Source organism: Budorcas taxicolor, chromosome 11, assembly GCF_023091745.1.
Source record: "Budorcas taxicolor isolate Tak-1 chromosome 11, Takin1.1, whole genome shotgun sequence".
Taxonomy (NCBI): Eukaryota; Metazoa; Chordata; class Mammalia; order Artiodactyla; family Bovidae; genus Budorcas; species Budorcas taxicolor.
This window is the reverse complement of record NC_068920.1, coordinates 12,713,164-12,740,507: the sequence shown is the minus strand read 5'-3', so window position 1 is coordinate 12,740,507 and position 27,344 is coordinate 12,713,164. Positions and strand designations below refer to the sequence as shown.

Genomic DNA, 27,344 nt, shown 5'->3' with positions numbered 1-27,344 from the left:
TAAAATTATCTACCCCACAAAAAAGTAAACAAAGGTGAAATTAATTCCAATTTACTGTATTTCACCCAATATACACAGAGTATTATTACACTGATATAGTAATCAACATCCAAAATTACTAAGTTACTTTATATTCTTCTTTTCGTACTAAGTCTTAAAAATCTGGTGTGATCCAGACTGGCACCAAGGCAAGCACCCAGTGGTCACACGTGGGAAGCACAGCACTGGCACCATCAGGGGCTTCACCGCACAGATGAGGAGACTGAGGCCCAGAAAGGCGAAGTGAGCCTCTCAGTTAACCACAGCTCAGACTCCCAGCCCAAGGCTCTTCATTTACAATGTGATTTTAATACTGAATACTACGTGCCTATGTTTGGGTCATCATATTTTAAAATTAATTTTTATCGGAGTTGCTTTATTTTTATTAATTTTTAGTCTAAGTTTTATAGTTGCTTTATTTATTAATTTTTAGTCTAAGACTCGAGAAGTCTTTGTGTAGTTGACGTTCTTTTCTGTAAGTATGTGTCCAATTTTAAAGTAAAACAAACAACTCCTGATTGAAAAGACTTTCAGGAAAAGTTATTGAGCAGCTCTTTCAAAGGACTAGTTTAAACATCAACCATCAAGCATGCACCCTCATCAGATCCATTAGTTTAATCCTTCTTTAGTCTTAGTGCCTCAGTCATGCCCAACTCTTTGCGGCCCCGTGGACTGCAACCCATCAAGCTCTTCTGTCCCTGGGATTTTCCAGGCAAGGATACTGCAGTGGGTTGCCACTTCCTTGTCCAGAGGATCTTCCTGACCCAAGGATCGAACCAAGGCCTCCTGCACTGCTGCCAGATTCTTTACCGACTGAGCTATGAGAAAAGCTCTGAATCCTTAAAGGGAATGGAAAGACGTGAACTTGACCAGCCTTCTGCTTCATATCCAGTCAACAGCCCACAGCAGGTTTCTGCAGGACGTTCATGATGAGAACGTAGGCGCACACCTCCCTCCAGAGGAGCAAAAGTTATTGCAGGACAATGAACAGAATCCCCATCACAAAACATGGTGCACGGGAAAACCCCAAAAAACCTGCCTTATGGGATTATGAAACAAGTGAAAAGCAAAGCTGGCCTGTATGGTAACTGACGCCTTAAGCCCATTCATGGCGTTTTTTATACGCAAACTCTTAAAGAGATGTAATTGCAACCTGGTCCCTTGGCCTCTGAAGGACCTGTTCTAACTTACTGATCTGCTGCACTTTTTTTTCTTTGTCAGTTGCTTTATCAATTTTATATAAAGCCAGAAATCAAGTAGACGGTATAAAATGTGCCGTATCCATGAAAAAAACATGAGATGTCTTTGAGCATGAAATCCGAGGCGCATTTGGTCATCCTGATAAAACGACAGCATTTTGTTTAGCAATATCCAGGATTCATAAGAGACAGTTATTTTAACAATTGATGGCTGTTAATTATTTGCCCTCACACGTACTTTCTTTGTGCTTCATTCCTTCTTCCTCAAGCCTTCCTGAGACCCTTTTTCTAAAAATACATTTTTCACTTCTCCCTTCGTTAAGAGTCATCCACTTAGGCTACGGTTTTTAAAATAACAGAATTGTAGAGAAGAAATCTGATGACCATCTTGTGTGATGAGAACTTCTTCTGTGAAGCAAAGTGGGTTATCCATTCCAGCGTCCCCTCCCCACCCCAGCAAGCCTGGACCATGCTCACAGGCTGGGTGGCAGGGGGCAGGCTCCCAATGTCACTGCTGATGTTGGTATCATTCAGTGAAAGAAACCAGGCTGGGCAAGACCAAGCGCCTCCTGATTTTCACGCCCACCCCTGGAGCTAGGGTATGCCCTGAGTTTCACTGTGGGAAGTCATCAGCTTCTCAAAGAAGTGGAGGCCATGTTCAAGCTTAGGACCATCCCTTGAGGAGGAGGTCAAGATGGGGAAGTAGGAAGTGGCGCTAACACCCCACCCCACAAAAATACATCTGTATCTGGAATGATTCTCAAAGGACACCACCAGAACCACCTCTTGTGATCAGTACATCTTCAAGCTTCCCTGGTGTCTCAGACAGTAAAGCGTCTGCCTGCGATGCGGGAGACCTGAGTTCAATCCCTGGGTTGGGAAGATCCCCTGGAGAAGGAAATGGCAACCCACTCCAGTCCTCTTGCCTGGAAAATTCCATGGATGGAGGAGCCTGGTGGGTTACAGTCCATGGGGTCGCAAAGAGTCGGACACGACTGAGTGACTTCACTCCACTTTCATGCTTGGGAAGAGAAGTGAAGTGACCAGGCCTCCTGCTCCCCCATGTTACGGTGGCGTGGGATTTCTGAATGACGCATCAGCTGATCGACGGTTGCCCAAGCGCTCTGGCTAGCACTGCTGTCAAACGGTTTCGCGTGGGCAGTCACAGCAACAGCCCAGGTTAAGATGCACCTGTTCCCCTGGCTGGGGAGCTGTGTGATGCCAAGGCTCTGGGGACAGAAGGCTGCAGGGGCCGCCCTGTCCCTGACCTCACTCAGGCCGGTCACCTTAAGGTAGCGAGACCTGCTCACCGAACAGAGGGCTGGAGGGCACGAGTCTACCCACATCAGCTCCTAGTCACCGCGTCGGGGGGGTGGGGGGAGAGGGGTGCAACTGATGTCACAGCCCCATCTTTAAGAAACACAGCATATCATTCACTTAAGTGTTTATTGAGCATTTATGGTATTTTAGACACAATTCTAGGTGCTGGGACACAAAGCTGAACAAAGGTAAACACCCCTGCCCCGTGGAGCTTATTCTAGGAGGAGCTGGGAGGCGAGGGAGAGACACACGACCTGTGCAAGGCAATCTCAGACATACACGCGCAGGCGGAGCGCGGACGCACCGTGTGCTCGGCTCCCGGCCGCAACACGGGGCGACCGTCGCGGGAAAACACGTTACACGGAGTGGGTGGTTTCCCAGTGCATATAAGAGTGATGCTCACACTCAAGTGCTATCGCTAAAAAATGCTACCCATCACCTGAGCTGTCAGCGAGCTGTAACCTTTTTGCCGGCAGAGGGTCTGAAAGATGGCAAGAACCACCACCACATGACCACGGGCGCGAGTGAGCCAAGCCAGGGACGGCAGTCAGAGGGGCTGCACGGGGCTGCCACAGCCCTTCAGTCAGTAAAACAGTCTCGGTGTCTGCGAAGTGCAGTAGCACGGGGCCAGCCTGTCAGTTAGAGCAGCTTCAGAAAAACAACGCAAAGGTCACCAGGACTGCAGAGGCCTCAGCTGAGGGGGCAGACCGCACGCCAGGAGTGGCCAGGACAGGTCCCTGCAAAGGGGACGGGCAGGCTGGGCAGAACCGAGACTCAGGGCAGCTCAGCACACATGTTCTGACACTGCCTTCACCAGGGAACCGGAATCTCAGAACCAAAGGCATGTCAGGGGACATTGAGCTGGGCTGGTACCAGAAGGCACTAACAGTCCTCCCGAGGCCTTCCTCTTTGGCCCAGATGATTAAACAATTAAAGACTAGGCAAAAAAAAAAAAAAGTTACTTAAAAAGAGCAAACAAAATAAAAATGCAGACACTTGTATAATACAGTACAAGTATGTGGCATTACAAGTATGTGGCAGGCCCTGTTTTAAGTACTTAATAGAAACTTCGATTCAGAAAAAACCCAGCTCTTTTCTTACAGAAACTGTAAGAGAGAAAAGAGTGTAATGAATCCCAAGACACCCATTAGTACTCTGTCTCAGCAACTGTTGACCTGCTATTCTTCCTTCATCCACCGCTGTCCTTTGGGGACTCAGGAAGGATGGAGAATTTTGAATCACAGGCATCCTATTCATCTCACCCAGTGAGACTTTAGTCCAGGCTCTGAGGGAACCATTTCAAGCACAAATACCACTATCACATCTGGTGAAACGAATGATCCCTTACTATCACTTGACACCTCCTCCATGCTGAAGTTTTCCCTGTTTGTCTGAAAAGAAACCCCAAACAGCCCATATTTTTACCACTGGTTTCATCTAACCAGGGTCCAGCTGAAGTCACAGCACTGACAAGTCTCTTAGACCTCTTTTCCTTTTTATTAGATGTCTGGCTCCTTCCCTCCCTGCTGCCCTTTTTTTGATTCCATTGACCACATCCTCCCAGCATCGAGCATCGTGCATCCTGCTCCTGTGAGCTCATGTTTCCTGTAACCTGCCAACCACAGCAAGAGGCTTCGTGGGTTGAAGTTCAGCCTTTCTGGGGAGAGGCAAGGTACCTTCTAGGTGATTCCGTGAACCTCTTTTCACACCGCCGCGGGAACACCGAAGAGTCAGTGGCTAGGTTCACTTTCCCTGGCCTGACCCAGCCCTGGCCAAGCTCCCCCGAGCTCCGCTCAGCATCCTTCACAGGAGCCCCGTGAAGCAGGCACTGTGCTGAGCTCCACGCACTGGTGGCATGTGCCTGCTTCACGCGGCCAGGCTCCCAACCCTTCATCACCGTGATACGCTCTCAGGGTCGTGTGGGACCCGTGCGGCGTCTGACGCCAGCAAAGCGCCTCGTATCCTCAACTGCCCCTCTGGGGGACCCCCTCTCCTTGCCCCATTTAAACACTGGCTGTCCTGAGGGTAGTGATGTCATCAGACACCACTCACCCCCCATCAGTGGCCGGCCCACACCCCAGCCTGCTGGAGACTCAGACATGTCTCTCACAGACAACCAGGCCTGTCCTAACCCAGGACAGTCCTTCCACAACGCCGGCCTAGGTCCCCTGACCGTCTAGCCTTCGATACCCTCTGCTCCCTGAGGCAGCCACTCACGCCCCCCGCTGTACCACAGACGCGAGCCAAAGGGGCGCCTGCTCCCGGACAGCTTTCACCGCCTGCCCCTGCCCGCCCCGCTCCAGCTGAGGCACCCGGGCCCAGGGACCTGCCACCTTGCCACGACGGGTTCACGACCGCAGGAGAGCGACGTGGCAGATGTGTAAAGGGTCAAATTTTACCCCGAGATGATGAAGTTGCTTGGCCTTGAAATTACTACCCGGTGATAAGAAATGCAGAAAGCGCTGAGAGAGCTGGAGACAACTGTGCTCACACAGATGACACCCTTGTTAGTCTGGAAAAAAAGGCAAAAGGGTATTGTGTGGCTCTCCAGGCGGTACAAGGGCCCCCCCCCGGAGGCCGCGCCTGCCAGCCGTCACAGCAGGAAGTAGAGTGATACAGAAAGTGAAGGAAAGCTGGAAACCAAAGTCACAAAGTCCACAAGTCTTCCTTCTTCAAATTCAAGCCCAGAGGTTCCCACAGCACTTCCGCTGGGACTAAGATCTCTGGAGAGCATGGGTGTAGGAGAGCTGTCTTCTCCTCTGGAAACCAGCTTAGATGCTTTCAGACCCAACATTATAACCGCCCCCGGAACACCGATAAATGCCCTTATGTCCAAGGCAACCCAAACCCAAAGCATATGGAAGTTAAAAACTCCAACCAAAATGCAGGGCATGTAATGACATAGTCCGATGCAAGAGACAGAAAACACGGAGCGCTCCTGTTTTATGACCACCAGTGGTTGAAAACCTTATCTGACACGGTCATAGGAAATCTTCACAGGAAATTATACAGCGAGGATCTGCTGTAGCTGCTGATTCACGCGACCTTCACGCCATCAAAAAGTAAGCCCCTGAAGTCCAAGTCAAGCCCTGAATATCGTATGTGTACACACAACCAAATGTTAGAAGATCTGTTAAGCTCTTGAAAACAAAAAGGACTTTTAGAAATGCCAACTTCAGAGCCCATGACACTCAAGATGCCCTTTGACTGAATTTTACCAGCTTCTAGAAGAACTTTCTCAGCTCTTCACTTTCTGAGTCGAGAGGTTAATGAAATCACAGCCACAAAACAGGATGGGCCCACAACCAAGAAACAGCAAGCTGCTTGCACTGAACTCAACAGAAACTCACAAAAAGGACAGATCTTCTCCAACCACTCTTGGTACCAAACTACAAAACTCTCCAACCTTGAGTCCGTCATCGTAAAAGAGAAGCAAAAGTTGAAGAAAACTGGATGTCGGCCGTGGCGTCCACCTACCTCTTCACTCTGAGACCAGGCTAAAAGGCTGTGCTCCCGGGTGGGGGAAAGAGGCTGTCCCTGAACTGCTTCATCAAAGGAAAAATAAGGACTCCAGCCACAGAGAAGACCACTGTGACTCCGCGCTTCCATGAAACCACCCAGATCCCTCACAGTGAACTTTGAGAGAAGAAACGCCTGCACTTTTTTAAGGGATTAGAAAATCAACAAAATAGGACAGAAAACCAGGTATGTCCAAAGTGGACAAAATGATGTCCCAGCCTTTGGGCCAAGAGACCCCCAAAGCTCACCAGAAATTCAGGGACACCAAACCCATCAGGTGCGCAAATTCTATTGCAACTGGAGCCAGAAAGGGACGTTTACCTAAGACGGGGCTCCTTCTTCCAGATCAGCTGGCGAGACTCAAACAAGGGAAGTGGCATCAGACCCGTCCCGCAAGAAGGCTACCGGTGGTTCCCGCACAGCCACAGCTACAGCCCAGAATCCAGAAGGGGAAAGGGCCACGTCAGCACATTGTCAGGAAGAAGGCGCTTTGAGCCAGAATTCCCCTGCAGGCCCCGTCTGCGCGCACCACAAGCCACTTCCTTTTGGCAGCCTGGGATGAGGACTGGCCAGCCGGGCAACACTGGCTTTGCCCAGGAAAACTGATTCCAAACCCAGCGACTACACTCGATTCAGCAGAGATGGCACCGAGGAGCCTGAGCACCTGGATTAAGCACACTGGCTGGGGAGGAGGCCCCAGCCCCAGGCCAAAGCCAGAGGGTCCTGAAGGTGACCCCCTCAAAAGGGCAATGCATTGCTCAGCCACCTGTCTGTTTTCTCCTCCGTTGTGTTCACTGTAGAATATTTCAGAGGAAACACAACTGTGTTTTCCTCAAATTTCGTATTTGAACTTTTTTCAAGTCGGGAAGCAACGCTATTATGAATACAAAATTTAAGCTGTCTGCTTATAATTTTAAGACCTCTGCTGACCCTGCCCCTCCCTCAATAACCCACTGATTCTCAAACAAGCAGGGGCAAGCTCCAGTTTAGGGGAAACTATGTTCATCTACACAAATTCTTTTGATTCCACAGTTAAAATCAGCATTTCTCATGACACATTCTGTAGCTCCTATACTTAGAATCCAAAGGCTTCTCTCCATGTCCACTGCTACCATCCTATACCAAGCCACCATCATCTCTCACACAGGTCACAATAAATACCCAGCCGGCCCTTACCCCTTGCCTCCTGGTCAATTCTCCATGGAAGTCAGAGTGATTGCAATTCTTTAAAAACAAGTCAGATCACATCATTCCTCTGCTCAAAACCTTCCAGGCGCCTACCACCACCCGATCTAAGCCACTATGTCCCATCTCCCGGACCCAACCCCACCCCCCAAGTGGTTACGATGCCCTGGCTTTTGGTGTCTGGAACATTTCAGGCACACTTCTGCTTCAGGGCCTTTGCACTTGCTGTCTGCTTTGCCTGGACCATTATTCTCTCCCGACAGGCACACAACTCACAGCCTTCAAGTATTTGCCCAAATATGGCCTCTTCTAAACGTGCATCCCTCCACTGCCCCAAGCAGTGCTAGTTCTTCCATAGAACTTATGAGGCTGATACACTGTCTTCCTATGAAAATGCAAACTACCTGAAGGCAGTAACTTCTGGCTGCTTTACGCAGCTGACCCTGCTTGTCCCTCAGTAACCCACGGATCCAAGCCAGTGCAAGCTTCAACTTAAGGAAAACTAGGATTATCCATGGAACTTGCCTTTGACTTACTGCTGTGTCTCCCATACCTAAAACACCCAACTACTGATGAATGAATGAATGAATGAATAGGACACATATTTGAATGTGAAATAGCTTATGAACTGGGAGGTACCAGCTCAGAGAAGAATAGTAAAGACGAAGAGTAAGTACACTATAAATAATTATCAGCACACATAGAATGAAGCTGCAATGAACGATGATATCAACAGCCAACTGAATTCTCTGTATCGGTAAATCTCCCTTTCGTAGAAACTATGGCCTTATAGTCCAATAATCCCAGGTGTGTCTTTGGTACAAACAAAGCAAAAACAACTTGCCTAAGTTTGTCCAAAGTGCCGTTACACTTACACAAAGGGCGGGAATGCTCAATATGTTAAAATAATTACAATGCTTTAAAAGCAACATTGCAAAAGATAAAAATATACAAAAATAAAATTGTATAAAGTTCATTAAAATAGTGGCTTAAATAAATCCTCTATCAATACTACACAGAGCTAGGGAATGGACCTAGACAACAGAGCTCAGAGCTGTTTACATAATTACATGAAAACTGGTCCTCAGGGACACTGCAGTAAAAACCATTTGGTTAAAATCAATAACCCGTCCTCCAGAGGCAGCTCAGTGCACAGGTGTGAAACGTAACTGATGGAAAATTACTGTACATGATACGGTTCTGGTTCTATTTGCCCCTTTTCATCTTGGCTGCCTTCTCCTTTCTTTTTTTCACGTGTTTAGGAATTTTGTTTTTTCTTTTCTCTCTCTGGGCTTCCTTGACCATCTTTTTTCTTTCCTGTAAAACAAAAATAAAAAGTATGAGGATTTCCTGGTGGTCCAGTGGCTATCGATCTGCTGTGCAAGGCCCCGGGTGGGGGGCCCCCTCCTGGTTGGGGACGAAGGTCCCTCATGCGCCCCAGCCAGATGGCCCGTGGGATGTGTGTCACCATTAAGATCCAACACCGCCAAATCAACTAGCGGTTTTCTAAGAAAAAAGTTTGGAAAAAACCAAAAGCAAGAACTCTGCAAATTTCATTCATTCTGAGTAGTCACATTATTATTACAACTAAATTGTTAAATATATGTAAGAAGATAAAAAGCGAGTGTCAGAAAAACACTGAAAATGATTATGGCTTGGTGGTGGAACTGGGGGTGAAAACTGTCTTTACAATTTATTTCTGACACTGCAAGACCATCGACACAGATGCCCATGGGGACATTATTATAATAAATGTGTGCGACTTCTTTTCTTTATGTGGTTCGTATTCCAACAGAAATAAATGTTGGAATGAGAGAAAAAATACATATTTCCAGGAGACAAAGAGAGAACATGTACTAGGGAGCTGTCTCTTGGAAGTCTTGGAACCCAGACTCTCCAGGGTTTAAAGGATTAGGCTAAGAATAAAGAGTAACAGTTACTCAGCCATCATGGATCATTGCATCAGTAGCGTCTCTTATGTCTACAGGCAGCAGTGGAAGAAATTTCTGAGATTCTGAAAATGGGGAGCTGGGCTGTAAAAATGCCCTGGAATGGTTTTTTGGTATTTCACCACAGGGGCCACTCCAGCATCATTCGTACAAGTGCATGACGACCACTTTCAGTCAACGCACTAAACTAGTGTGTCCTCTCCCTGGGCAGTGCCCAAGGGCTCCTAGAAGCAGCCCAATCTCTAGATGATGTTACCACCAAAGCAAAGTTCACACTTCAGGAACTAAAAATTGATACTTCAGCTACTCTGATCCAGACATCTGAGCACACAGCCTCAAGGGACTGTGTGGTTGTGTTGACAAACGTGGGAACATGCGCTCTCAGCTAACCTTTCTATCAACTTCAAGGTCGGCAGGAGGCTTCCTGGAGCCGGCGTGATCCCCCTGCTCTTCAGAGTCTGTGTCAGAGCACTCCAAGCTCCCTGCATCTTCTGAATCAGAACCAGTCTCTTCCTGAACCTGGCTTTCCAGGAGTGCAGGGACCTTGAAAACATCACAGGACCATGTTATTCTCAACAAGCCAATTCCCTACTGGCATTCAATGAGTTAATGACAGAATTCAGATTTCAGCCTCACAGACTTTGAAAATGACATCCCGTACTGAAACATCAAAACAACAGGATCCACGCTTGGCAGGAAGCCTGAAGCAGCCATTCCAGGATGGCTGGGGATGCTCCCAACGTGGGGAGCCACCCAGATCAACAGCAGGAGTGTTCCACCCCCTGCAGCACATCCCACGGGCTGAGCTGGGATTTGGAACACAGACAAGAGAGAAAAGTGAACATATCTGGATAACTTCACAGCTATTGGCCTGCAGATTAAATTTCAAGTGGAACATTTGTTAATCCAAGAGGGAAGATAATCTTTTCAACAAAAAACATGTTCACTTTTTTCCCTGAAGGTTAGCAGTTTTTAAAGCAGCAGGAAGCATTTTTTAAAGCACAAGGCTTTGTTTTCATAAGAAGAAAAAAAAAAAAAGCCAGATCTTTACATGGTGATGGTACAAAAAGGCTTCCTGGCCAGTGGTAACAGAATCTTCCTGCTCTGGAATTCAAAGCGCAACTATCCTTGTCACACCTGCCACAAAAAAACCCAGAAACGCAGAATCCAAGAATTCTCCTAGTCCAATTCTTCCCACAAACAAGACAGTCAACTTTCAAAATGTAAACCACAAACCTTCATATTAAGAACATCCATTAAAAACATCAAAAGAAGTAAGAACCACCTTTATTACTGCTTAAATTAGAATTAATCTCTGCTGTTTGAAAATGTTAAGACACAACAAAGCTGCTGTAAGAAAAATCACTACCGGAATCTGCAGTGTGAGATGGCAGGACTCGTGAGCCCCTCCCTCAGCAGACTGCGCGCTAGGGCGAGACCAGACCCCGCTGCTATTTTAAGCTGCTTATAGAAACATCTAGAAGCACGTGGTTACTGTTAACAGCTTCACCAGCGAAGATAGGATACACAAAAGATCAACGCCTCAGCTACAACAACAGACCGATTCAGGGGCAAAGTAAACAACAAACGACACGTGCCCACAGCTTAGTCTCACGGGCAAAAGGAACGAACACGATGCCCACGGACCATGGAAGCATCTGCACCAGTAACAGCTCACCATTGTTATTTCAACACTAATAATACCTGACACATAATTTTATATCCTTTTGAGTTTTCATGTAAATGAATACTTGTTCTTCATACCTTCTGAACGCCCGACAGATCTTTCTTCAGTCCCGTGACAGTTTGGTATAGAATCTTAAAACCAAAGAGACAAAAACAGAAAGAATCAGCATAAAACTGAGCACTGAAATACGCTGCAATATTAAGAAAGGGTACTGTTGCTGGCTGAATGATACCTCATTTGAGTATAAAAAGGTGTCCAAACTGTGCCTCACGGGACACAGCGTCTAGGATGGGTGCGGTTCTCCTCCATAACCACAGCAGGTCTGCACACCCCGCCGGGGCCTCCACTCACCTGCAGCCTGGGGGTTTTTATGGACACACAGCTGTAACCAGTCAGTGACAGGCAGTCATAGCTCTGAAGCTCAGGTAAGTGTAACGTTCTCTATTCCCCCAAATAACTCCATTCCTTTCTCACTGTCATGAAAAGCTTTATGTATTCAATATTATAAGCATTTTTAATGTCATCAAACATTTGGGGGAAATTTTTTCTCTCATTATATAATGACCCATACAATAGCCTCAATTTTGTTTCTTGGCCTGCAAAGCCTTAAATATTTACCCTCTGGTCTTTTAGCAGAAACAAATTTTCCAGACCTTGAACCTGTCTGCCGGGAGCCACCACGGGAGATCCCACCCATGACAAAAGTCATGTGGAAGAGAACTGTTAAGCAAGGCTTCAGAACTCAACGGGCTCCCTAGGCTTTCTCGAACATCTACCCCAAAACCAGAATCTGTCTGTTTTACTATGTCATGACTTTCACCAACTCCTCTGACATTAACAGGGGGCTATCCCTGACCACCTTTCACTGGAGAAAATTAACTTAGGGCTATAGCTAATAAGTCTCCTGGACATGAGAGGAATATTTCCAATCAAAACCCCTCTGTTAGCATTTTAGCTTGCTTGGCAGATATATCCAGACTCTTGCAGCTACACATGTGATTATTTACAGCCTCCCAACTGTGAGAGGCACAGAAAGCCTAAATCATAGAGCCTTTCCAAGAGTTAAAAGTTATTAGAGTAGTGCTAATGTAGGATTTCATTGTTGGGCCAATGCTTGTTGCTAAGTTCCCGTATCTCTTATCCACTGTGCACCTGGGAGTGCATTAGTTAACATAGTTAGAAAGTAAGAAAAACAAGTGTAGCCTTGAAATTAACCACATCAGACTTTTGAGCTAATTGGTTCTTTCTTGTAACTCACTGCACCTTCATGAGAATGTAACTCTGTTTAATACTTTTTGAGGCTGACGTAGATTAGAAATATAAGAAAAAACATTTCAAGGGAAAATAAGTTTCTGATGGAGAAGCCTTTATCAAAAGAGGGTCATAAAATGTTCATAGGCCTCCAAGGCCAGAAGATAATGTACACAATATTATTTATGGGAAAGGTTTGCAGAAAAAATCCTGGTTTCGATAAAGACAAAACAGACGTAATGTTTGGGCTGACTCTGTATGACTTTGCATCTTTCATTTCCCTCTATGTACAAGTAAAAGTATAAAAGACCCTTTTAAAAATAAAAACAATGGGCTTCACTTGAAGAAGCTTGGTCACCCCGTGTTTTTCTTTTTTCTCTTTTTTTCTCTCTTACTTTTTCAGGCTGATCCCTTGGAGCATAGAGGCTCCCTGCATTCACTTATCTGCCCGGGTTTCTAAGACCTGAACAAGAAGACGTTCTGCGTCGTCACTCCCTCGGGAGACCGGGAAGGCACCTGTGGCCTCCGTGAACAGGGCAAACTTGTCTCAAAGTTTTATTGGCTTTCTATGTAAACCAAAGAATATCAGCCTCTTTCTCTCCTCTATTTTCTCATCTATAATATTCTTTCCTTATCTCTCTCTCTAAATCATCCGCCAATGCTGTTTTTCCTTCAGGTTGCCCTGGATCCTGCGGGGGCTGGACCCTGGCCCCTGTTGATAGATCTAGCACGGCAACCGTTTAGAGCCTGGGCTTCCATACACAGCTTCCTTTCCTGTGATTACAGCCTGCTGGCCCCACTCGTTTCCTTTTGTAAAGACCAGTGGATTGATGTCCTCCACAAGCAACGTACACAAAGGGCGTGCTATGCGAAGGGAATGAGCTGTCTTACTAGTTCAAAGGCAACACTCAAGACCACGGCTTCCCTGGTGAACTTGCTGAAGACAAACCAAGCTACTCACGTTGTCCTGCTGGGCGTTCATGGCCATGTCCTCTTCCTTCAGTTTCATCATTATATCCATATCCCTCTCGTAGTTTTTCACTTCAGTCAAGGTTCTAGGAATGTAAGCTCGCTTGAACACCTAACAGACGCAGAAGAACAGTGAAATGGAGACTGAGTCACAGCTCCCCATGCGCACTGAGCCTGCCCGTGCCCTCAGTCACGCGCACTGAGCCTGCTGGCACCCTCAGTCACAGAGCAGGTCATCACCACCGCCACACACCCTGTGCGCAGTCTCAGCCAGGCTGTCTGCACACTTGCTGCGGCCCGTGCTGTGAGCTGGGCCACAGGAGATTGTGACTAATGATAAAACACGGAATAATAAATGGTTACCCTTGGAGTAACACTTCTTTCCCTTCTGTATTCCAGAAAGTGGCATTTCTGAGTGGGAGAGAAAGGAGCTGCTGTGAGCAAGTGCTGCCTGGCTACGAATGACAGAAGAAGAGGTCTTCCGTGGGAACATTGTCTGCCCTGCGCTACAGCTGGAAGTACGGGCTGCGCTATACTCACCCATCACACCAAGAGCTCTGAGAATTATTTTTTTTAAAAAGCCTCTGATGGATCACTTTCACAAAAAACATACTGACTCCCAACATCTTACAAAAAGTCTTCCTTTTTACCAAACATAAATATATAAAATCTACAACATTATGGCAATCAACATTTAGATCACTTAAAAATTCACATTAACAACAGAAACACACTTGCAGACTTATGGTCTGAGAACAAACTTATGGTTACTGGGGGGAAGGATGGGGGGAAGGGATAATTAGGGAGTTTGGGATGGACACACACACACTGCTGTATTTAAAACGGGGTCACCAACAAGGACCTCCTGTATAGCACAGGGATCTCTGCTCAATGTGGCAGCCTGGATGGGACGGGAGTCTGGGGGAGAATGGATATGTGTATATGTGTGGCTGAGTCCTTCGCTGCTCACCTGAAACTATTACAGCACTGTTTGTTAATTGACCATGCCCTAATACAAAATAAGAAGTTTAAAAAAAATTCACCTTAGCAAACTAAAATTGGCTTTTCCTTCTTGAATCACATCCTCCAGTGGGTTCTGTAAAAATATTCTCCATGCAGGACTAGGAGCAAACAGGCCAGGAATGGAAGGATATAATGGGATATAAGCTACACAACTTGGGTCAATTTAATCATGTAACATGTTACATCTCAAGGAAACATCATTATCATTTAAAATGCTGCATATCTAATAAAACCAAGATCATGCCCCAGCAATATATGAAAAAAAAGACCTCAAGACACAAGTGTTTCCAAGGCTGTAACAGATAATCAATCTTACCTCTTCATCCACATGATCTTGGCTGGACCTTTCTTCCTTGGTCCTTTGAGATGCTATTTCCATGGCCTTGGAAAGAAAACAAAAATCACCTTCCTTCACATTCAACCCACAGAACATACATCCATTACCCAGAAACCTGGCTTTACCACTGGTGTTTTACTACAGTTTGACCCCTCATCTGTGAAATCAGAAGGAAAAGGTCTCTGGAAGCTGTCATGATGAACAGAAATGATGCTAAACCCCGAGTCCTCAGAAGTGACACAGAAATGCCACCACTACCACTGCTTCCTGTTCCTCCCAGTCTCGGCCCCACCTCACCTTTGAGAGATACGCATCCATGTTCTCAAATGTAATTGATGGATCCGTGACAAATTCAAAGAGCTCCCGCACAGTCATCACAGCAACGCCACGCTTCAGAAAGAAATCTGCCAGAGAAGATGCTTGTGAGGGCTCTGCGAGGGAGAAGGTTGCTATTCCAATCTCTTCACAGACAAAGAGATAAAATTCACCATCACTGAGCCAAGGGTGTCAGTATCACTGAGTCAAACGATTCAGTGCCACGGTTCTCTATCAACAGCTTAGTGGAGCATGGAGCTACAGGTGCAAACAAGCTGGGGAGAAGCCCAGTCTCCACTCACCATTGACGTTGGCGCAGTCCTTTCTCAAGAACTCTAAGGCATGAGGGTGGTCGTGCTCCACGGACTGAGAAACATCGATGATGTGCACACCTCCGCCATGGTACCTGCGTGGGCCAGGGCACAGGGCTGAGCCACGCTGCCACCACACTGCCCCGGGGGCCAGGCACAGGGGCCTAGGACACACCGCTGCTTGCCTGCATCTTGTTTAAAACTTTCTATTTTAAGAGCAACAGAAGACACTAATAATGTGACCAAAGTGGATAAGGAGAAGAGCCACTGTGACTAACAAGAGATGAAAACTGAGAAAATTTCCAAAGTCCTTTTAACCCCACCAGCGATCAGAGCACTCAATCCTATGCCTGAGGCCACCAAACACGTCCTACCCTGTGACCCTGTGGAAGCCAACCTGCAAACTGAGAATTTAGATGACTTCTTGGATTGGGATTTAGTTCATTTCCCTAAAGGATCTGACGGGACTCGTGGAGGGTCACGTGGGTCACCCACTCACAGCATGTTGAATTCACTGAGGTCCGCGTGCACCAGCCTGGCGTCCTGGTACATTCTCCTCATGTACTCGATCACTTGCATGTACAACTCCCGAGCCTTGGACTCTGATAACTGGACGTTTTTCAAGAGCGGCGCTGGCCTTGAACAAAAATAAGGTGAACAACTCAGACAAGCAGACTCAAGTTTCTCTTGCTTCCTGCTACACTGCTACGCCCTCTTCTCTTCTGTGCTTCCTCACTGATCAGTTTAGTTCTCTCTCGAGATACGGCTCTAAAGAGCTGTCCACAAACAGGTGTTCTGCCAGCATAAGACATTCCTGAAAAACAAGGTGAGCTCTGTTGCTCTGAAGCATTTTGAGACTTAAAAAGGTTAAACAAATTAAAAACCCTATGTACTAATAGAGTGGGAAAGACTTATTAAAAAATATTCCAAGACAAAACAAACTATTTAAACGGGAAATATTCATATATTGGATGATTCATAGCACTTAAAAATACAATGCTGGGCATGTAATTACTAGCTCTCCCAGGCACTCACATGTCGTCTTTGCCGATGAAACCCATGACAAGAACGTGACTTCGCAGCAGGATGGGTTCTGGGCACGGAACCTCTGCTGTGTTTAGCCTGTGATACGAAAGCAGGAGAAAAGGACAAATGAGAAGCTGAAACCAACGCTCTAAAGCCTCTACTCCGAAACAACGGGCAGTGCACTTCCTCGCAGTGCGGGACGGACAGGCTATGAGCAAATGGCACCCCAGCCTCTTGAGCTATCACTTCATTCCCTAACCTCTAAGGTGCCAAGTACTGTCAGTGGCACTGTGACACATCACCAAGAATGGCAAAGCACTGGCAACTGAACTAGGTCCCACAGCCTCGAACACTCCGTTCAAAGCCAGAGGTGTTAAAACTATGAAGACAACACAGAAGGTATGTTTGCGATTCTCTTTTGAGTTGATCAGTGTGAACGATTAATAAAAATAGTGGACTCATGGCGAGTCGCTAATTGAGCATAAGATTTCAAAACGACTTTCAAACAAGCAGACACGGTTGTCTTTCAGTTGCTAAGTCGTGTCCGACTCTTTGGGACATCATGGACTGCAGCATGTCAGGCTTCCTTGTCCTTCACTATCTCCCGGATTTTACTTAATAGTACAAAAATATCCAGTGTATGACACCTAGATATAGCAAATAAAATGTTAAAAAATATTTGAAGGAGAGAAAGAAGACCTTCATTATTTGAAGTGTATTTAAAACTTCAAATGAGGAAGCCTAAAGATGCCTTTACTTGATACAAAGGTGCCAAGGCAAAGAATATACAAATGTGTCCAGAGTTGGACTGAAGAAGAGGAAACTACGATCGAGAGTTCAGGGCCTAACAAAACTGCCTCACAGGCCAGCACCTGCACAAAATGACACATCATCCTCCCAAACTGCTCGTGTCACCTGCCTGCTTCAAATCCTGCAGGCTCTTTATCACCCTCACAGTAAACTCGAAACCTCACGTGGCTCCCAAGGCTTTTCACATGACCCAGCCTTGCCTAGTAAACATGAATCATGGCAGAATTCTTCCGCGATGGGTTTGTACGACAGGGAGAGAAGGTGGTTCTTATTTGCTCAGAAACATTTCCTCTGTTTACCTCTGCACATCTAAGGGACTGGACGTGCCCTGAGAGTCCCTGGCCCTGGCAGAATCACAGCAGGTCTGCTGGGAGTGAAGCGCCGGGGCTGACAGCCAGACACGGAACACACAGACACCACCCCCCACAAGTCACCTGCTGCACGCACGCGCACACATACCCCCCACCCCAGACAGTCACCTGATTAAGTTCCTCATTTCCTTCTCTGCCCACGTTTTCACCATTTTTCTGGGGTTGCCTTTACAGTAGCCATGGCGAAATCTTGAATGAGAAAAATACTTGTTATTTCAATCATTCCATTATTCTAGTTTTTACTTTTTAGGATATAGAAGTTAAGCCACTTGGGGAAAAAAAAAATCTGAGCTTACCTGAATTCCCCACTGACATACTTATCCCGGTCTTTGAACACCAGAATTGAAGTTTTGTAAATTTTGATTGCTCTGCTCTCTCCATTTGCTGTGCGAGCATGATATACATTAGCCTATTTTAAGTCAAAAACAAAAGAAATTAAGTATGTTTTGCTTTTGCAATCTATTTGACTCCATCCTTGAAAGTTAAAAAGTCCAGTAAACTGAAATAATATGCATAAAGAATACCATCCTCTTTTGAATGTGTGAATTAAAATATACAACATAATACTAAAAGGTATAGTAACCATATCTCCTACTTACATATATAGTAAAGAACAATTTAAATATATGTTAGATAGACAAAGAAAACAAACTTACGGTTACCAAAGGGGAAAGGTGAGGGGAAGGATTAATTAGGAGGCTGGGATTAACAGATACACGCTATTATATATAAAAAGGATAACCAACAAGGACCCACTAGATATATATATGTCTGAATCACTGAGATGTACACCTGAAACTAACACAACATGGCAAATCAACTACACTTCAATAAAAAATAATTCAAAAACAAGTCTTCGAATTAAATGAATACCTACATACATATATATATATATATATATATATATATATATATACACACACGAGTAGTTTCAAACATTTTTATATTTCAAGTATGTGGAAAATATCTGAAGACATTCTCATATCTCATGATTTGTAAAGTGAGTTTCACTGAGAACTGCTTCTCACAGAATAAGTTGCTAACTGAAAAGTAACATGCCTGTCTTTCCCCACAGCCATACTGAGAAAGACATGTGCTGACTCGCAGAGACTAGACCCCCACCCCTGCCCCCAGCACAACTGTCTGACCACCTGAACCGGCGCTGGGCACGCCGGGATGGGCTGACAGCACTGGGGAGGCACACTTCTGTGCACAGCTCCTCCCGGCCATAACCCAGCCGTTTTTAAGAAATGGCACTGATTCAACTATCCCGATTTGGCACAGTTTATTTACTAAGTTTGCCTGAGTTTCACTTTTGGGGGGGCTTCCCTGGTGGCTCACATGGTAAAGAATCTGCCTGTAATGCAGGAGACCAGGGTTTGATTCCTGGGATGGGAAGATCCCCTGGAGAAGGGAAGGGCAACCCACTCCAGTGTTCTTCCCCGGAGAATCCCACGGGCAGAGGAGCCTGGCGGGCACAGTCCATGGAGGTGCAACGAGTAGGATGCGGCTGAGCAACTGCCACTTTCACTTCAGTTTCACCTTGGAATCTGAAGTAAGCAAGCGAGCATGGAGACATTCAGACATCCAAAGACTGGCTCACCTCTTTTCCGGTGCTGATGCAGCCATTGATCTCTGCTATGACTCCCCTCGTCAGCATCTTGAACAGGATCATTCGTGTTCTGGGGTCCAACACCTAACAAGAAATGCGATAAAGCAGAACATCAGACACAGTGGACCAAGGATCTCTCACAGAAGCATTAGACGCGAACCTGGAGCTAAGCGCACTGTGCCATCTGCTCGGCGAAGAGACAGTCGCGATGGCATGGTTTCAATCACTCATCCACAGTGAGTAAAATGTGAGATGAGACCCAAAGGAGCCAGGGAGGCAAGAAACCAGCAGGTTCGGGGAAATCAAAGGCCAATAGGTCCAAGGGAAGCAGAAACTGACTTCAGACCCATGACAGCTACCAGAAATACAATCAAACCAGAGGTAACTTTGTATTTTTCAGCCATCATGAAAACAGGTGAAATTAACCTCTATTTTATTTAACCCGGTATATCTAAAACACTATTGTTTTAACAAGTGGCAAAGAAAGAAGTTATCAGAGAGAGCCTTATCCTGTTTCTCACACACAGTCTTCAAAGCCTGGTGTGCTGTGCAATGCCAGCACACGACAAGCCAGCCCAGCGGCTGCCCTGGACACAAAGCTCCAAGCGACCACCAGCACTCTGCAGCTCATGAGTCAAATTGGCCACAGCCTGGTTTCTCTACAGCCTGCAAGCTGAAAATGGATTCTACATACTGAAATGTTAAAAAAAAGTTGGGAAATCTCTGGAAGTCCAGCAGTTAGGACTCTCCACTACAGAAGACCTGGGTTCAATCTCTGGTCAGGGCACTAAGATCCTTCAAGTGGCATGGTGCAGTCAAAAAAAAAAAAAAGAGAGAGAACTGTGACCCACAGTGCCAGAAGTGTTTATCATTTAGCTCTGTACAGAGCTGGCCAACCCCTGCTAGAGGTGGGTAAATCGGGTAAAGGCTTATCTCCTTCAAGGTCAGAGCAGTCAGTCTCAAGTAAAATGCAACCTCAGATTCGCTTTAACAAACAGAAGGCAATGAATTTAAAGGCTGTTATGCCTGTTCAGTAACTTAGAAGAGAATCTGAAGATTCATGTCTGACTGAGTCCCTGCTGCACACCCAGAACTAACATGGAACTGTAGGTCAACAGGGCTTCAGTTCAATACGTGGAATGCTCTGGAATACCACTATTCCAAATGTGTCTGTGCTATGTGTATGGGACGGGTAGGGAGGCTGGCAGGGGGCAGAAGTGATGGTCTGACCTGTTTCATCACTCTCTTCCCATCAGATACCTGGGTCAATTCCAATATCCAATCACAACCTTTGACACGTGGTGGGGAAAGTTGGGTTTCCCCCTGCATTCCTGCATAAAGAATAAAACAAGTCTAACTTCTAAACCAAGTAAGGGATTCTAATTGAATATCTGAAGGCATTACTGTCTCTCTCCTTTTCTCTACACACACAGCTACACACCCACACACCCACACCCACACTGTGGTAGATACCTGACTCATCTCCTGGGAAGGCTCACAAAATTTCCGCAGACCTTGTTTAAGACAAAAGAAAAGATTCCTGGTCTTACAGGCAGTTCTGCTTCCCCCAAGAAGATGAAAGCATTGCTGGGTGGCTTCATGGGCCATTCTGCAGGGCATGATTCTAATTTATCTATTTAAAGTGCTTTCAGAAATAAAGCAAAATGTAGATCTCTAAACTCAAAACTATGAGGAGGAGCAATTTTACACAAAAGCAATTCTAGGTGACATTAGCATGAAGCAAGGAGGATCAAAGCAAATTATGATTCAAAGACAGAAGTACTACTTTGAAGAGTGCGCAACACATTCATTTACACCATACCTGTTCTACCGTTGCTCTGTCCGCCTTATCTTTGATGCGATACCTAAGACAAAACCAAAAAAGTAAAGGTGACATTCAAAATTCAGAGGAGCCAAAATCAAAAGATTCTAAATGTACATTATTCCATGATATTCCTAAGCAGGTAGTTCTTTAATAACGCATTTCATAACCTCGTTGTAGTTTCACCATTGTGTGAAACTTCACTGCCTTTAACAAGCCGTTCCGTTCCCTAGGGCAAAGGGAGCGTATCTGCAGTAAGAAAAAAAAACTTTCGTCCATATTTCAGAAGGATTAAATAAGAGTAGTGGGGTAAAACAAACTATGCTGGAAAGAGAACAAGTCTGTAAGTACTGTTTCTTAAACCGTTAATGATTTTCTCAGTACAGAATTAAAGTAATTTATAAGGCTTTCTCTTCAGAGTCCTTTTCTACAAAGAAAGAAGCTTTAATCATTTCAACACAGCTACTGCATAAAAACACAGACTCTGATTACTCTGGCTCACATACTATGTGACTCAATTCACAGACTAACTTAAACCAATGAAAGATCCAAACAGGCAGTTTAGTGAAATAAGATGCGCTGTTTCTCAAAAGGCTGGTATCCCTTACGTGTAATAATAAACCAGAAGAAAAGTGGGTTTTAATTTTAAGTTCAGTTCTAACACTGCTATTTTTATGATCTTAGTGTTGTTTTCTGTAACATATTGTTAATGCTTTAGAGTTATTAGCAACAGGAGGTGAGCCAAATCTTAAACATTTGTTTTTGAGAATAGAAATGTAAATGGAAACTGTTTTTAGTTAAACTATTTCGTTTTAAATCTGCTCTTACATTTTTAAGGCTACCCCAGTGGCTCAGTTGGTAAAGAATCTGCCTGCAATGCAGGAGACCCGGGTTTAATCCCTGGGTAGGGAAGATCCCCTGGAGGAGGAAATGGCAACCCACTTCAGTATTCTTGCCCAGAGAATCCCATGGACAGAGGAGCTGGGCATGTCCAGTCTGTGGGATTGCAAAGAGTCGGACACAACTGAGCAACTAACTTTCATTTTCCATTTAAAAAAAATACTTCATGGAAGGGACCAATCCTTAATAAGCTCTAAAAAGGGGACATTTTTTTATACTCTAACATTTTAGTTTAAACTGAAATCTACAAGCACTGTTACCCTGAGAGCACTTTCATGAATTTTACACGATTATAGTTTTAGCACAGATTTCTTAAGAAAACTCATCTAATATTTTCAAGTTAGAAAGGCACAGGATATCCTCACTTAAACTTAAGAATTGGTTTAGGTATAAAAAGGAACATCCTTTGTAAAAGAATTACGACAGAGATGCTACTATCTGTCTACAATTAGTTCATATCAGTCACGTTTTATTTACTTTATTGTATATACTTGATATATTACTTACATATCTGCTTCCTTTTGTCGAGACTTTTCAGTGACTTTGTTTATTACAGAATCAGTAACATTTAGCTTATCTAAAAAAAAAAAAATCCACAACATAAACAACATATAAGACAAAGTTTCTAAACAGGATACTTTTCCCCTTTCCCTTCTCTACTTTCTAAATATTTTATTACACGTAGTTATGTACTTTAGTAATGAAAAGTGTTTTGTGTTTTTAAGGGTAAGCACTTACTAACAAAGATGATCACTTTCATCATGACAGGTGTCATTTCTCAGCCAGAGAAATCTAGATTCAGAAATCCCTAAACAATATTCTATCTGCTCTTTCAGACATTTAATATTTTGTACAACTATCATAAATATTATAATTCTAAAAATGTCAGTTTCACTTCCAATTACAGGTCTGCGCTAGGGATGATCAGATGTGAGAGCTGTCATACCAGGCTCCTAACAGCCTTCGTCTATGAGAGAAAGAAGACTCCGTGTTTCCCAAGAGGCTTCAAATTCACACTGTGATTCCCTGGATTCGATGGGTCATGAAATGTCACACCGAAAGTCAAACAAAATGTGATTACATTCAATAGTTGATAATAGCCAACACTTGATTATATTCAAGTGTTTTCACCATTCTACTACTACACGATAACCCTACTACAAAATCTAATACAAAACCGATGATAACTTGAATGAGTATCTGTACCTTTGTATTTCCATAATAGGAGAGAACACAGGACTAAAAAAGTGTAAGCTAGAGTCTTTTCTTGAAGTCATGTTTTTAATTACTAAATTTTAATTTCCTTTAAGCTTTATTATTTACCCTATAACACTGAATATATCCATTGACTGATCTAATAAAATTTTATAACACTTTTTGTTGTCTTTGAAGAGTTTTCTCATTACTTAGTGAGAGGAACTGTATCTTAAAAACTCACCTAGATTAATTTTATTCTCAAATTTCCGTAAAACTTTGTCTGCTGGAGTAGACATTTTGGCGGCATTGAAGCTGGGAGTCTGTCTATTGGCCTAGAAGAAATGAGTTCCAGAGATGAAAGCTCTAGATATACATACAAGCCTAAATTTCATCCCATCTTCCCTTGGTTCATAGTTAATTATTAAAGCATCAATACTTAGGGGAGTACCCTAAGGGAAGGGAAGGATCAATTACATTTGCCCAAGAGGGTTTTAAAAATGCACTTGAAATATGCTAGACATTCAGAGACGTCTTCTTTTTTAAAAGGACTTTTTGTGGCTCTGGAATTTACTGAAAGATCTGCAGGCTATGTTACTCTGCAGTCCTAGGCTACACAGACTTTCATTCTTCATCATTTCCATATTGCTGATAATGATGTGGATTCGTTCCATAATCAGTACATTTAAAAATTATTTAAATCATCATAAGATTAAGAGCCTTAAAAAAACTGCCTGGGAGAAGACACAAATATGCAGCTTACTGCAAATAGTAACAAAACAGAGAAAAGCGCAGCTTAACGAGTAAATAAAGAAAACACATTAAGTATGTAGAGGTGCTTTGTTTTCACTTATGAACAGACAAGAGACACTTAGCGCCTAATGGGGACACAGGTTCAGTTTAGCAAAGTGAACAATTCGGGAGCCGGATCCTGGTGAGAGTGCGCAGCACCGCTGAACACTGAACTGTGCAGTTAGCTGTGGTGAAGACACGGTATGCTTTATATTATGTGACTTTTACCACAACAGAAAACAACTCAAGAGGACATAAGCAAACAACACAAAGACGTACAGGACTGTGTATAAAATACCTGAGGGTTACTCCCTCCACCTGAAGCGAAACACCGGGTGAGCTTTCCGACTCCATCGCCCCAGGCCCAGTCATCGTCATCGTCATAATCCCCGTCCTCCTCCTCTTCCGGCTCACTCTCACCCATCTTCTCATTGGCGTTACTCTGAAGGTCTTCAAATACGACATCACCTTCCTCTTTGACGGCATTCAAGTCAATGTTTTCACTAGAAATAACAATGTTTTAGCCTGTTTACACATTCTTAATTGGACTTACATATGTATTTATTTAAGAGAGAGTAGACGAATCTATACAGATACATCAAAAAGGTTCAGTTACAACATGTATCGCCCAATAAATTCAAACTTAATACCAAGTTGTCCTGTTTCTGAGTTCTATTTCAGCTGTTGGGTGATTCTCCAGGTCCGACTAAAGAAGTCGTATTCATCAGGTTATTAAATCTGCTCCTGCCTTTGTTATTTCTCTGCTGAATGAATTAGCTCTGATCAGCACAGCAGACCTGAACTCCAGGAAAACCACTCACAAAGCTGCTCTAAGAGCACACAGGGGAGGCTGTCTGACAAAACTTGGGAATAAGTCTAAAGCTTTATTTCAAGCCTTACCTTGAACTCAATTATCACTCTACAATGAAAAAAAGCTTTATCAAGACTTGTGTTACACAAAGAACTTCAAATCACCCTTGCTCCTGAAAGGAAGGATGGTGACGAGCAGCAGCACAAATGGGAGAAGAGGGCCAGGTATAACTAAATGGGAGAAGCGGGGATTGTCAAACCCAGAGAACTGGCCCAGAGTAAGGGATCACAACTAACAGGGTCTGTTTTTGCCATGTGAAAATTCAGACCAGCGTTACTGAATCTTCTTAGTTTCTCAAGAGAAGCCAGAACTCTGCACTTCTGTGGAAAATCTCCCACTTAACTGGTGTGTTCAATTTTAACAAACCACTGTGCACACCAACACAACATGTCTGCAGGTCAGATTCCCAAGAGGCAGTACTACCAGTTTTGAGGCATCAGGTGGAGAGCAAGTATAGAGATCACGTAAAAAACACAATGATACGCATTTCAACACAGGCAGAGAGGAATTTAAGTAAATTCAGATGAGCAATCCTGACTCATTAATTAGCCACGGCTTAGAGGGCTCCAAATCTCCATGGATATGGCTGGGAAGAGAACAAATAATCATTAACCCCCTGCTGTTTATTAGAATTTCATAACCATAATCCATCAATTGATCCTTCAGACTGCCAACAACCTCAAGTGGCATGTTAAAGCTATACTGTCACTTGTACCACGGCGTCCCCACCTCAGCTGGCCAATCCCTTGCTGTGGGTGGTGGTCCTGTGCAGTAGCATTTCTGGCCCGAACTTTCCAGATGCCATGAGTACACAACCACCCCAAGCTGTGACAATGTCTCCCAAGTTCCTGGAGTCGGCAAAACCCACTGGTTTACATCTTCACAGTGTCCAGTGCACACTCATGACTGTTCACCAGTCCCACGGGCTCTGTTTCTTCCTCCCACTTGACTTAGTCCCTAGGGACCGCTGCACGCTCACCTGAAAACACTGACCTGCAATGCCTTCCTCGTTTCTCTGGCTAAATCCTACATACCCTTCCAGTAATTAACTTTGCTCAGGGAAGGCTGGCCGGTTCTTCTCCTCTGTACTACTTACCCAAAACTCATACAAATAATTTGTCCAGTTACTCAATAGGTTGCCCCTGCTAGAATGCAACCTCTGTCACCCAGGGGAGCATTTACCAATGTATCAAGATCAAATGACATAAGATCTGTCACACAGAAAGCGATCAACCTGTATTTACTGAAAAATAAAGCAATACCGTCTGCACACAGTAAATCCTTACTAAGAATATAAAAACCATTTTCTCGTAATTCCAAAATGAACACTATGTTTCATTTTGCTTTCAAAGTAGAAGTTATCCCCAATTTCTTTTGACTCCCACTTCACATCTATTCTATGGTTAGAAACCTGTCCTTCTACTTCCAGAACATCCCGGTCTAGCGCCCATGATCTATGAACTGAATTTTCTTAGTCCTTTTAAACCGTGTCCACTCCTGCCCTCCAAAACCATCTCCTCCATAGCAGAATGATTCCTTTCAATCACAGGCTGGGTGATGTCACTGCCCTGCTCAGAGTGTGGCTTTCTACAGCATCAAGAAGAATCTCTCAGATCCTTTCCATTCCTCGCTCTTAGGCTCTGGCTCCTCACTTCCGCACCAGCCGATCTCTTCAATTACCTCCACTGTGCTCTGGGCACAGTGACCTCTAGCTCCTCCTTCCACAGCCAGGAGGGACCACACCTGCTGTCCCCTCTGCGTCCAGAGGTTGGCTCCTTTTCGTCCTTCCCATCTGGACTTCACGTTCCCTGACCGTTAAGTCACTGCTTAGTTCTATCAACTGTTTGCATAGTATATGTCATCTGGTTAAAAGAAAAAAAAAATCTCCATGTAGTTATGTCTCCGCCTCCTTCCCAAGTAGAAGGGGCTTAGTTTGTCTTGTTCATCACCGTCTTCACCGCCGAGGACAGAACTGGCACACAGTAGGTGCTTAAACATTTCTGGAATGCTACAAGCTAAAGCTAGGTAGTCAAAAGCTCAAACACCTGCTTCCCTGTCGCTCTCCCCAACTCTAACCCCTCAGGGATGGGGACAACCCGGGAGCCGCGAACTAACTGCCGTCACCTGGATCGAAAGGCCCGGTTGGGATGGAGAAAGCCCCAAACGGCTGGGAAAAGATGCCCAAGGAAGATGCTTATGACTGGTCTCCCTCTCAACCGCAAACAAGGGTCAACGCCCCCAGGGGACCGCGGCGGCGGCGGCGCACTCCGGCTGCCCACCTGTCCGAGGAGTCCGCGTCGTCAAACTGCCCGGGGACCACCCGACTCATCAGCAACCGCCGGTAGTCCATGGCGGGAGCAGCACAGGGACGGTTCCGCCAGCCGGTCCAACGGCCTCTGCGCTAACGCCCGCCTCAGAACCGTTCTGTGAACGCCGCGCCCTACGCGCACCCCACGTGCGGGTATCACACGCCAAACGCCCGGACCTACGTCCGCCCCGACGGGAAGTCCCGCCCCCGAACGGAAGCTGTGTTCCCGCCGGAAGTCCCGCCTCGCGCGGGGGCTGAGCCCTGGAGATTGACCTTCCGCGGAAGCCGTCGGGTGTGTGGCTGTGCTGCTGTGGTCGGTCCCCGCGGGTCCTTCCCGGAGCTCTCCGAGTCGGCTTGCCGCTTTGTCTCCTCCCGTGGAGGCACGTGTGTCAGCTTGGCCTGGGCTGCTGGCCCTGAGGGCTCACGCCGTGTAAGCCCTTAACTGTGCGAATGGAGACCTGGAGGCGTCCTTCGCCGGGCCCGCGGGCACGTCTGAGGAGACGTCGGAAGGTCCGAGGGCCGGAACTCGGCAGC

The 27,344-nt window shown here is 45.3% G+C and overlaps 2 protein-coding genes across 2 annotated transcripts in view; one reads left to right on the top strand and one right to left on the bottom strand.

The window, feature by feature from the left end:
* Positions 1-7,454: 7,454 nt before the first annotated feature.
* Positions 7,455-26,941, bottom strand: RIOK1 (RIO kinase 1). The gene is made up of 17 exons (XM_052648981.1): positions 26,782-26,941; positions 23,930-24,134; positions 23,084-23,174; positions 22,153-22,222; positions 20,746-20,788; positions 18,915-19,007; positions 17,608-17,720; positions 17,420-17,500; positions 16,140-16,226; positions 15,604-15,741; positions 15,096-15,199; positions 14,776-14,882; positions 14,458-14,523; positions 13,111-13,230; positions 10,976-11,029; positions 9,602-9,754; positions 7,455-8,579 (listed from the first exon to the last, which is right to left on the bottom strand). The coding sequence occupies exons 1-17, from the start codon at positions 26,850-26,852 to the stop codon at positions 8,469-8,471; spliced, it is 1,707 nt and encodes a 568-aa protein (XP_052504941.1). The 5' UTR covers positions 26,853-26,941; the 3' UTR covers positions 7,455-8,468.
* Positions 26,851-27,344, top strand: part of CAGE1 (cancer antigen 1) — a 38,720-nt gene continuing 38,226 nt past the window's right edge. The window contains exons 1-2 of the mRNA XM_052647442.1: positions 26,851-26,886; positions 26,920-27,190. Of these exons, the coding sequence (XP_052503402.1) occupies positions 26,851-26,886; positions 26,920-27,190 (307 nt within the window). The remainder of the gene's footprint in view (positions 26,887-26,919; positions 27,191-27,344) is intronic.

Coding starts and splice junctions, on each gene's coding strand:
- RIOK1 (XM_052648981.1), bottom strand. CDS start 26,852: ATGGACTACCGGCGGTTGCTGATGAGTCGGGTGGTCCCCGGGCAGTTT. Junction 24,135..26,781: donor GACGCGGACTCCTCGGACAG/GTGGGCAGCCGG, acceptor TGTTATTTCTAG/TGAAAACATTGACTTGAATG. Junction 9,755..10,975: donor ATCTGTCGGGCGTTCAGAAG/GTATGAAGAACA, acceptor GATGTTTTCAAG/GTCCCTGCACTCCTGGAAAG.